Source organism: Panicum virgatum, chromosome 4N, assembly GCF_016808335.1.
Source record: "Panicum virgatum strain AP13 chromosome 4N, P.virgatum_v5, whole genome shotgun sequence".
Taxonomy (NCBI): Eukaryota; Viridiplantae; Streptophyta; class Magnoliopsida; order Poales; family Poaceae; genus Panicum; species Panicum virgatum.
In genome coordinates this window covers 18,152,955-18,164,159 of record NC_053148.1, presented here as the reverse complement: position 1 = coordinate 18,164,159, position 11,205 = coordinate 18,152,955, and the positions used below count along the sequence as shown (strand labels likewise).

General features: G+C 43.5%; 1 protein-coding gene across 3 annotated transcripts; it reads left to right on the top strand.

Moving 5' to 3' along the window:
• Nucleotides 1-22: 22 nt before the first annotated feature.
• Nucleotides 23-10,438, top strand: LOC120671493 (RNA polymerase I termination factor-like). 3 transcript variants are annotated; one of them, XR_005673661.1, is made up of 11 exons: nucleotides 23-777; nucleotides 1,358-2,276; nucleotides 2,934-3,018; nucleotides 3,303-3,414; nucleotides 4,320-4,432; nucleotides 5,384-5,481; nucleotides 5,630-5,706; nucleotides 7,272-7,350; nucleotides 9,255-9,329; nucleotides 9,881-9,943; nucleotides 10,078-10,438. XR_005673661.1 is itself a non-coding variant. In XM_039951838.1 (10 exons), exons 2-10 carry the CDS (start codon nucleotides 1,371-1,373, stop codon nucleotides 10,247-10,249), a joined length of 1,701 nt encoding a protein of 566 aa, XP_039807772.1. In that variant the 5' UTR covers nucleotides 23-777; nucleotides 1,358-1,370; the 3' UTR covers nucleotides 10,250-10,438. The 3 variants fall into 3 exon arrangements, 2 of the variants coding, with proteins under 2 accessions (XP_039807772.1, XP_039807773.1); XM_039951838.1 differs by lacking the exon at nucleotides 7,272-7,350; XM_039951839.1 differs by lacking the exon at nucleotides 7,272-7,350 and having other exon boundaries at nucleotides 138-777; nucleotides 1,368-2,276.
• Nucleotides 10,439-11,205: the final 767 nt, after the last annotated feature.

The window sequence follows — 11,205 nt, the reverse complement described above, 5'->3', positions numbered from 1 at the left end:
ACGGCCAACTCGTGAACGACGACGACGACTCAGTCTCCTCAGTCCTCCGGCCTCCCGCTTCCCCCAGCCGCACTCCCGGCCAATCCCGCACTCCCGGCCAGTCCTCCGGCCTCCCGCTTCCCCCAGCCGCACTCCCGGCCAATCCCGCACTCCCGGCCAATCCCTAGGCGGCGCGACCAGGCTGCCGGCGGCCGGCGCCTCGGCGAGCAGGTGGCGACGCGCGAGCTGCGACAGCCTGCGGCCCCGCACTCCCGCAACTGCAGGGCACAGGCTCTCCGTGGCAGGCGGCCGACTGTGGCCGAGCAGCTGCCGCACGCTAGGCGCCCCGGCCCCCGCCGCCCCGCTGTCCGCGCAGGGGCTCCACGACGGCAAGCGCGGCTCCGCCAGCGCAACGGCAGCCGCCGAGGCGCGGTTCCGGCCACATCGGACAGAATTTTTTTCATCCTTCAAAGATTTTGAATACCCATACCTCAAATCCTCTCCCCGTCGCTCCGCTCACTCCGCTGCTGCGTCTCCTCCCAATCCCCGACCCTGCCTGCCGCGGCTCCTCCCATCAAGCTGCTCGTCTCCTCCTACCCTCGATCCCTCCGACCTTCTCAGTCACAGCATAACCCCTCCGCCGCGGCCGGACGAAGGCGTTCGCGTGGGAGTTGAGGGAGTGCCGGCGGCGTCGCATCCGGCGAATCGGCTAGGGCAGCCCGCGACCGTTCAGGTGGCTGCGGCTGCAGGGCTCAAGAGCAGGCAGCGACCAGCCACACGAGCTGGACCTGGGACGAGGTATGCCGCTCATCTTCTTAAGTTATAATTCCTTTCTTTGAGATTTGTCCTTTTTGTGTGAATACTTGGATTATGCTCGGCTTGAGGTATGCCTCTCGTCTTCCTAAGTTATTCTTCCTTTCTTGTGATTGTCCTTTTTGTGTGAATACATGGATTAAGCTCAGGTCCAAGGATTGACAAGCCCACTGAAGAATATTACTTGATGTTGTGTTACTACATACTTTTCTACCCTGCAGTTATATTCTGAATTATAAAATATCAAGCAGCCATTGTCACTTCTAGTGTAGCTAAATTTGTGTAACGGGCAGGATGAGAAGCTTAGTTGTGTACTATATGAAGTACTGGCACAGCTCAACTGCTTGAAACTTACAGGCTAAAATTTAAATGTGTTGAAGATGACTGGGATTCTTCTCAACACAAAAAGGTTCAAAAACACATACGCGTATTTCAGGCTACACAAATAATATTCTAGTTCCGTACTTGGCCTATGATGAGATGGGTCTATTGTAATATTAGATATTGGACTTGCATGACCTCACTGAATACTAATATGGGTTCATTTCATGAATTTTTGGGCCAGCATCAAACAGGGAATGGAAAGGGGTTCTGCTGCGGAGTGCAGTGAGGTAAAGGCTGTGTTAGGCAGCAATGAGGAGAAAAAGGCCCAGAAAAGCAAGAAAGACAAGGGCCAGAGAAAGAGGAAGAAAGACAAGGCCAAGGGTCACGGAGGTGATGGTGATAGATTAATTCAATCTGACGACAAGAATCATAGTGTTGACATGGAGCATGCTGAAGTGTCAGCCAAGATGACTGAAAGACCGTGCTTGGAGAATACAGAGGTCATCATGAGCAAAAGGGATGTGAAGAAAGACAGGAAAAAAAATAAAAAAAATAAAGAGGTTGATACTATCAGCCAGAAGCAGACACTTGATGCTAATGATGGAACTGTTGGGTCAGAGTATTTAGAAATGAACGAAGGAGAAGGAGCACATGATAGCAAGTCAAAGAAGGGCAAAAGAAAGCACCGGGATGGCGAGACTTCCTCAAATGGTTCTTCTCATGATCAAATTGTTTCAGGGGGTGATAAGAAGAGGAAAAGGAAGGAACCTTCAATTCCTTTGGTAGAGGGCAATGAAGTTGACACATCAAAGATCTGGCAAAACACAAAGGGCATGAAAAAGAGGAGCAAGGAGAGAGATAATATTGGTGTGGACCTAAGTCTGAATACACCAGCTGGAGATGGCAAGAATTACAACAAAGAGAAAAATACAAGTAAGGATGACAATGATGGTGGCAAAAGCAGAAAAGTTAACATGGCACATCGAAAGGACAAGGGTAGACGAGTGAGCTTCACTGATGATGTGGAGGTGTTTAATATAGATGGTGGTGATGATCATCAAGAGGGTGATGGGAGTGGTGATTCTGGACTGGTGCATGGCAAACGGTTTACCCCTGAGGAAGATGCGAAACTAATGGAAGCCATCGAGAAATATGCAGAGGTGTCTTCTCTTGCCTTATAGTCTGTATTTATTGTTCACTCAATAAGTCATGTGTGTTTCTGGATAGTGCTTTTGCTTGCTAATAAGCGTAGAATCATGTATTAGGCTATTAGCATCCTTAATTGAATGGAAAGTAGGACCTAGACATGGAAGTATGAGACAGAGCTTACTATTGTTTGTTACTTGGTGATGTTGTTCTTTAACTTACATAGATGGATTGTGAAAATTCTTTTTCCAAATCAACCTATTTACTTTGAGACTATTGCAAACTATTTGTTGAAATGTTAAACATATTGATGAAGTGTACTTGTCGTGTTGCACTTATATTTGCGTGTACTGTTTTGTATAAGAAACTTCAACTGAGCCTTCAACATTCATGTAATCCAGCTTTTGTTATGCTTATTTATTTCCTTCATCTTTTGTGTTACCTTCAATGGTGGAGTTCGGGATGTTATTTACAGAGTTTTAACATGACCTTTTTGGTAATTTGTGTTCCATATTTGGATAGTAACCTTTATTACGTGTATTAATTATTTTGGATCTTGATGTTATGTCATTCTTCCTACTTTCTTCTATTTATCAAATAAATAAGTCAGTGACTTAGACATTCTCAGTGTGGTCCAAATTTCAATTCTGTTAATTTATTTCTTGGTATAGATGAAGCAATTGGGAGACAAAGGGTTAGAGATGATTGGTGCTAGCATGAAACATCCAGAGATCAGGGGTTGCTGGGCTGAAATAGGTAAGCCAAAAATATCTAAGGCTATCTGTTTTACATTCTCTTATGTTGCCTTTCCTTTTTATGATAATATCAGTTACATATGTAAATCTGGAACTACAAATGGAAATCAGTCTTTATGCTCATATTCTTTGATTGCAAACTTCGTTCTCACAGAATATGTACTTTGCATATACTTTGGGAGATCAGCTAGTGAATAATGTAACATTGCTTGAATCTTGTTAGTGTACGTTTTCCTGATCTGGGTAGCAGATGTCGGATGACTTATTAATGATTTTCCATTGCAGCAACATCATTACCTCATAGACCACAGATGGCCGTATACAAACGAGCGCGAATTTTACTTTATAGAAGTGCTGAACGTAAATGGACTCAAGAGGAGTACGAGATAGTTAAACGGTATCATAAATTTCTCCTTCTGAGATCATATGAACTTTATTTTATTTTGTCCATTTTCATGTTAGCGTTACTTATTTGATGTTGATAAAGAATCATATTATTCTCTAATATGGTTTGCCTGAGTTTCTATACTTTTGTGTTTTAGCTGTGGAACTCAACCAAAAAGTCAGACTGCATGAACACTAGTCCTTAACTCTGTCTTGATTCTTTACCATTCAAAATTGTGCTAAGAGATGAAGAGATAACTACTAGCATCACTGCATTTTAAAGTCAAATTAACTACAATGGCATATTGGCATGTATGGTAATATGCTATATAGCTCTGTGACTTCCCTATCTATAGCCTTGAGTTATTTACTTTGGTACTTTCTGTATAATATTAGAATTTTCTTTAAGAAGTTGAGTTTTCTTTGTAACTGATGCTTTTACTTAGATATGTTATTTTATTTCTCGGTACCACTGTCATGTACATACTACGCAATACTTCGAGTTTTCCCTAGCTGTTGCACACCTCCTTACTGCAGTATACTTTCTTGGTATTTATCTTGAGAAGTAATCTTACGCTTCTCCAATGTATAGTATCAGGCACATTAAATGATCTGCCATGTAGGATTTTTGCTGACTTGGTAGTAAATTGATGAGAGCAAGGAAAGTTGCATCTTCCTGGAGATACAGCTTAAGTCCAACTATTGGAAACTGCACAGTAGCACTTGGTGGGGGGGGGGTTATTTCCTTGATACTTGTTTTGGGTTCATTGTCATAGACAAAACATCATCCAGCAATTAATTGCATTGGTAGTTGGAAGGAACAAAATTTTGTATCATTCTTGTATTGGGACCTGGAGTAGCCTTAAGATCTTGTTTCCGACTGGCTTGATGTGACTAAGATTGCCATGCATGACACAGGTTTGTTGAAAGGAATGGCACAAGTTGGAAGGAACTGGCAACAGACCTTGGAAAAAGTGAAATCCATGTAAAAGATACATGGAGACGAATGAAACCAAAAAATTTAAAAAAAGGTGTTTGTCGCTGCTATGACTTATAAGATTATCATAATTTAACAGACTCATACGTGTTTCACCAAACCTGATTCTTTAACGTATAAATGTTTATTTTCATTATTGCAATTATAAATCTCTACATTATTCTGCCTGCTGTACACTCTACCGGAACTTGCATTATTTCTGTGTCACTCAGGTAAATTGGTTTAGTAAAAAACAAGATTCTGGGATTTAGCTGTAGAGCAACTTTTTTTACTTAAGTTTATTTTGTGATATTTCTGATTTCATTAGAAGAGATAATTTTATACAATCTGCTTATGGTTTGTAGTTTATCATTTACTAGCCAATATGCCTGTGCGTTGCCACGGCTGAAGGTCCCATATAGATCCTTTTTTTTTGCAATGGGATTTTCTTCAACACGAATTTTGTTGTGTTTTCACGTTCACATTATATTTGAGCCCATTTGGTTACAATATAGTGTAGTTGTTTGATTCTCGTTATATACACTTCTGGTCCACCCGTCAATGATACTTGTTGGGCCAAGCCAAAATTTCTGGTTGAAACGCTGCGTGCTTTAGTATACTAGGTAAAGAAAATAAGTATGAACCAGGGTTCTCATAGTTTTACCTGCATCTTTGGAGTGGGTATTCCTTATTTCGGTGGATATGGTTGGCCATGTATCTTCGAAATTGCAGGCACATTTTTGGAGAAAATGTCAAACCATAGTTACTTTGTATGACATGGTTAGGCTTCATGTGGATTTGTATCTTAAGTTAGTAGTTGTTTTGTTAGTCAAATGAAAAGATAGGTCATAAATTTCAAGGGATGCTGAGTAAACAGGGCTTCACAATGCAAAATATGGGTTCTATGATTTTTCTACCATGAATGAAGTTCATTATATAATATAAGAGTTAGAATTAGTTTACCAACTTATCCATCATGGTGCCCTCTTTAACTGGTGATATTCAGGGGCTTGGACTCAGGATGAATACCAAAACTTGTTTGATCTGGTAAATTTGGACTTGCGTGTGAAAGCTCACCAAAAGATCGCTCCTAGTCATCGCCAGGTGTGTGATTCTTTATCGGTTTATTATCCTTGTCCATAATATGCTTTTGACACCAGATCTCATGTTTACAATCTTCCATCAGTGCTCTTTCATATTGTTTCATTCCTGCATACCATACAATCAATTGATTTGTTTACTTTTGTGGCAGCTAAGAGATAACATTTCCTGGGAGGCCATCAGTGAAAAATTAACCACCCGTAGTAACAAGGACTGCTGCTTGAAGTGGTTAGTTTGCTAGCCATTTGATGCATAACATAATTTCCTCTTTGAATCCACGCCTAATTTTGCACTCCCTCTGGTTTTAAATATATGATTTGTTAGAGCATCTCCAACTGTTTCTTATATTTTCTTCCCCAAACTTGTTGTTTGCCAACTCCCCAAATAGGTATAGGAAAGGGAAAAAGTATCCATCTCCAACAATTCCCCATTTTTCTCCCAACAATCAAAATTGTGGACCTACAGTGCCTCTGCTCCGACGATCCCTTCCCCGTCGCGTCGCGCCAAAACGATTCTTCTCCCCAACTACTCTAGCTCACCACGGCATCTCCTTCATGGCGTTGTCCGCTTGCTGCTACGCACCGGCATCGGACCACAGCGCTGCGTTGGTCAAGGGACGAGGGGGATTATCCATTATCCTCGTGCGGCTAGCTGATGTGCTCGGCCGGACTCCGGAGAACTGGGCCGGCATCTTCGTCTCGCCAGCCAGCCGATGGGCGCCCTGGTCGCTGGGTTGGTGTGGTGACACGAGCGCAGCACGCGGTTGGCGGGGGCGGTGCTGGACGGCGCGGCGCAGGCGAAGCAGGGCTGAAACGTGGGGCGCCCCCGAGCACGGCGAGCATGGAGCAGCTCCATTCGGCGCACCGTCTTGGCCTCGAACTCATAGGCGTCCGCGGGGTCGACGTCGGGGCCGGCGGCGGCGGCGGCGGCGCAAACCTGGATGTCGAGAAGAAGTGGCACGCGCGTCACCCTATCGCCGGTCCTCTGTGTCGAGAAGAGCTGGATGTCGAGAAGAAGCTGGATGTCGGCAAGAAGTGGCTTGCGACGAGCTCCCCTGCGCCGCCTGCCCTTGGGGTAGCGCCGGCGGCGGCAGCGGCCGGGCTCCCTCCACCGAGCCTCCCTCCGCCTCGCCTTCCCCGCCCGCGCCTTGCTCCCCTGCCCTGCGGCGGCCTCCCTTCCTCCTTCCTTCCCTCGGCGCGAGCCCAAGGAAGAAGACCGGCAAAAGTCGATGCAAAATCAGGATGGGGAAGAAGTCGCGATGCGCATATATGTGCGCGGAGGGGGGAGGTTTGGGAATTGTTAGCGGATGGGGAATAGATCTGGGGAACTGTTGGAGAGGTTTTTTCTTCATTTTTTCCAAAAACATAAGATGGGGAATTCATTTGGGGAGCTCTTGGAGATGCTCTTAAAGAAACTGATTAAGTTGTCCAGACGTCATAATTTAAAACCGGAGGGAGTAGTTTTATATTGGTCTGCGTTTGTCTTTCTCAAACACATTGAGACATCTTTGGAGCTGAATGTCCATGCATGGCATCACTTCTGTCTGTTTAAGTTTGAACACACTATTTAGTGCAATGTTGAGTATCTCTTCGATGTATTTGATTGTTAGACATTTTCCAGCGAGGCTAGGGCTGGCACATGGCACTGGTACAGATTCTGCCAGGAATTGAATCATTAGAATTGCTTATGAATTATCTTCCGCATTTTTTAGCTAACATGCTTTGTATTGACACTTTTGTCAAATGCTTATTAAATTCAAAATGTTTATGGTTTTTTTTTTCTCGAATATGCAGGAGAGCTGCGTATCTTTGTATTAATAGAGAGAGAAAAATCGGCCCCTTACAAGCAGCACACCTCACTCCGAGCCGAGCTGTGAGTGGCTGAGATACAAAATTGTATGTTTCCTAAAAATAAAAGAACACTTGACCACGAGACCCACAAAGGACACAAATAAAAAACTTATCCTAGTCCAATGGCTTGACCAGCACTCAAGGAGTTAAGGCTCCGAGCGCCTGCAAGACACCACAAATGGTGTTCATCCTTGAAAGCCTGAAGCAAGATGTCCAAGTTTGGTCTAGCACCCTCAAAGATGCATGCATTTCGGTGTTTCCAAATGATCCAAGCACCCAACATGACCAAAGTATTAAACCCTTTCCATTTGTCTTTCTGGATCTTTTTGACACTCTTCCTCCACCATTCTGAGAAAGAGAGTTCCTGTCTTGAGGGGACACAAAGCTGCAAACCAAAACTTGATAGGACGCGAAACCAGAAATCTCTGGTGAAAACACAAGTGGTGAGTATATGTTGGATATCTTCGGCTTCCTGATCACAAAGTAGACAGCGTTCAGGATGAGGAAGATTTCTCCTAGCCAAACGGTCTGCTGTCCAACATCTATTTCTTACAGCTAGCCACAAGAAAATTCTGCACTTTGCAGGTGCCCATGTTTTCCAGATTCGGCGCCAAGGTTCAAATGCAATTGCTCCATTGAAAAAGGCCAAGTATGCCGACTTAGCTGTATACTGTCCTGAGACATCCAATCTCCAAATGTGAATGCCATCTTCTTGAGTGAGTACAAAGTCAGATAGAATATCAGCCACCTGGAACAATTCATATAACCCAATTAAAGATAATCCTCCTTGTATGTCCCGTGTCATCTGTGATCAACCAAAGCATCTGCTACTAGGCGCATGTTACGAGCACGTGTCGGGACCGCAGTGCGAGATCATTGATCGAGCTACCATGAATCCATCTGTCTGTTCAGAATTTAGTAGTAGAATCCGCTACCAATTGTTGTATGCAAAGCAATCTGAAAAAGTGCAGCCACATTGGCATGCATAGGAATATCCAGGGACAGCCATGGTTTGCTTGTATCAGTTTTTCGGAGCCAAAGCCATCTCACCTGTAAAGCCCAACCCATGATCTCAAGATTCGGAATCCCCAAGCCACCCAAATCTAGTGGTCTTTGCACCTTTTCCCAAGCTACCAAGCAGCACCCCCCTGTACTTCTTTCCTTCTATTCCAAAGAAAAGCTTTCCGAATCTTGTTAATCGCTTTGATGAACCATTTAGGGACATTTAGAGCAATCAGAACATGTATTGGGAGAGCTGAGATCACATACCGCACCCAAACTGCCCGACCCGCCATGTTCATCAGATTAGCCTTCCAACTAGGCAACTTGTCGCCGATCCTTTCCACCCAAGGCAGAAGGTCCGTTTTCGTTAGTTTCTTGTTGGATATTGGTAGACCCAAGTAGGTACATGGGAATTCGGCAACCGAGCAGGCCAATGTTGAAGCTATTTCTGTGGTTCCAGTTTCTTCACATCTGATGGGAATGATGCAGCTCTTCTGAAAATTGGTACGGAGTCCTGATGCTTTCCCAAACACTTCTAATATTTGTGTGGTCAGAGTCATCTCGTCTTCAGTTGGCCGAATGAATAATGCAACATCATCCGCGTACAGAGAAATCCGCTGTCCATTATTACCTCTTGTCAATGGCTGTAACAATCCCAGCCCCTCTGCCTTGGTGAATAGGCTGTTTAAGACGTCCATGACCAAAATAAATAGCATAGGCGATAAAGGATCGCCTTGCCGGAGGCCACGCTGATGGCCGGAGACCAAAATGTTTATGGTTTTATGATAGTGTTGGCTTGACATACGTTTACCAATGAACCCAATACTTGGTACTCCTAATTTTGTTGTCTGTCCTTATTTTTCAGCTTATATATAAATTAACTATCATCACACATAGTCACTAAATGAAACTTATGCATACCAGGTACCAGCAATTAGCATCACCACTGGTTAAAGAAGGAATCTGGGCAGATACTGATGATTATCTGTTGATGGAAGCGTAAGTTATATGGGTTATATATTGAATTCTATGTCATAATTAAATGTTACATATGATCTCCAAGATGTTTGTGTTATGATTATGATCTGACCTAAAGTGCCTACTAAATATAAATATATTATTTGAGTAAGGAAAAAGCCTATATTTGGTCTCTATGCTTTTGATTTAGTCCAACTTGCCCATATACTCTAGAACTGGGTGAATAATCCTCTCTACCTCCATACCAATTCCAAATGAGTCTAATACTGCATTCAGGTGATTTCATGACCCTTTCATTTAGTTTACTCTTTTTTTCGTGCACAAACTCTCAATGAATAGAGTGAAGTACAAGTTTCTTTTAGAGGAAGGGGGTTTGGTTAATTTGTGTTATCTAAACAATAAGCTGCTATCTTGTTCAAACAATGTGTGGATGGTATGTTCAGATTATATGTATATTTCTCCCTGTTTTCACCTACTCCATTTTTTCCTGGTAGAATTTTTTTCCTTTTAGATATATGTTATCATGATACATTATGTATATCCTGCACTGAATTTTCTTAACAATAAACCAGGCTTCAAAAGGTTGATGCTGTTTGTGTTGAAGATGTTGACTGGGAGAGACTTCTTGATCACAGGTACTTCTGATTGCTGACTTTGCTTCAACAGTCTGTTGGTATTATCTAGTAGTTTTCATAAATGGTCCATATTTATTAGAACAGCTGGTATTTGTCCACTTAAGCTACAATGATGGGTTATTTCACTTACTCAGATCTGGGGAGCTTTGCCGTCAACGGTGGAACCAGATGGTCCACATGATCGGTGGCCACAGAGAGAAGCCTTTTATCGAGCAAGTGGAAGTGCTTGCAAGGCGGTACTGCCCAGAAATGCTTGATTACAGGAAAGCTGAATCGTCCGACAAACTTACTGGAGGAACTGACTAGTGACGAAGAGCATAACCCTCTTACTTTTTAAAAAAGCAAGCATAACCCTCTTACATCTGCCCTGTAAATGTTTGGTTTTGTTTTGTATGGCATGTGGAAATATTGGCAATATATGGTTCAAGCACCTGCGAAGAATGCAAACATGTCGCATTTTGAGGAACAAAATATATTGTTTAGGGATTGAAAGAAGTCTACGTGAACTACCAACCTATTACAAGTAGACTACTTAACCCTCAAACTATAAAACCAAATGTTTTACCCACTAATCTTTGCAAAGATCGTTCAAATGACCCATAGGGGTAGTTTCTATAGTAGTCTTTGCCACCATGGCATATTGGCATGCCACGCTGGTATGAGCTCACTGATCAGGACGGAGATATACACCCTTTGGTCAACTGCAACTTCGTCACTTTCGTGTACCCATCGTTTGTAAAACGGAAGTGCTAGTGCCCGGACTTTCGATCCATTGAACGCTGTTGCTGCATTTAACATAAAAAAGTAATATCGGTAACAAATGAAACAAACATCTGCAACAGTGAAATTCATCGCTTGCAACATTCAAAAATCAAATACATCTTTGCAACCGAATTCAGGAAAAAATTCCCACCACAATATTTGCACCATGTTTCTTGCAACATTCATCAATAGCTGAAGGGAAAAATATTGCAACATCCAAAAATCATAATTACAACATCAAATATCTACGTAAACTTCCTACTGCAACATCCTCAACATCTCAAATCAACCATTGCGATATTCAAAAAAATTCTACTACAACACCATGCGGACCTTGTCGTGCTCGGATCTCCAGCCGCCGGTCCGGAGCCACCCCCGATCTCAGGCGCCACCCCCACCCCAGAGCTCCTGCAGTCAGGCCTCCCGCGGGGCTCGCCGCCGACCTCGGGCGCCGCCGCGGTGGAGCTCCCGCGCCGGGCGGCGGAGGTGGCCGGAGCGGC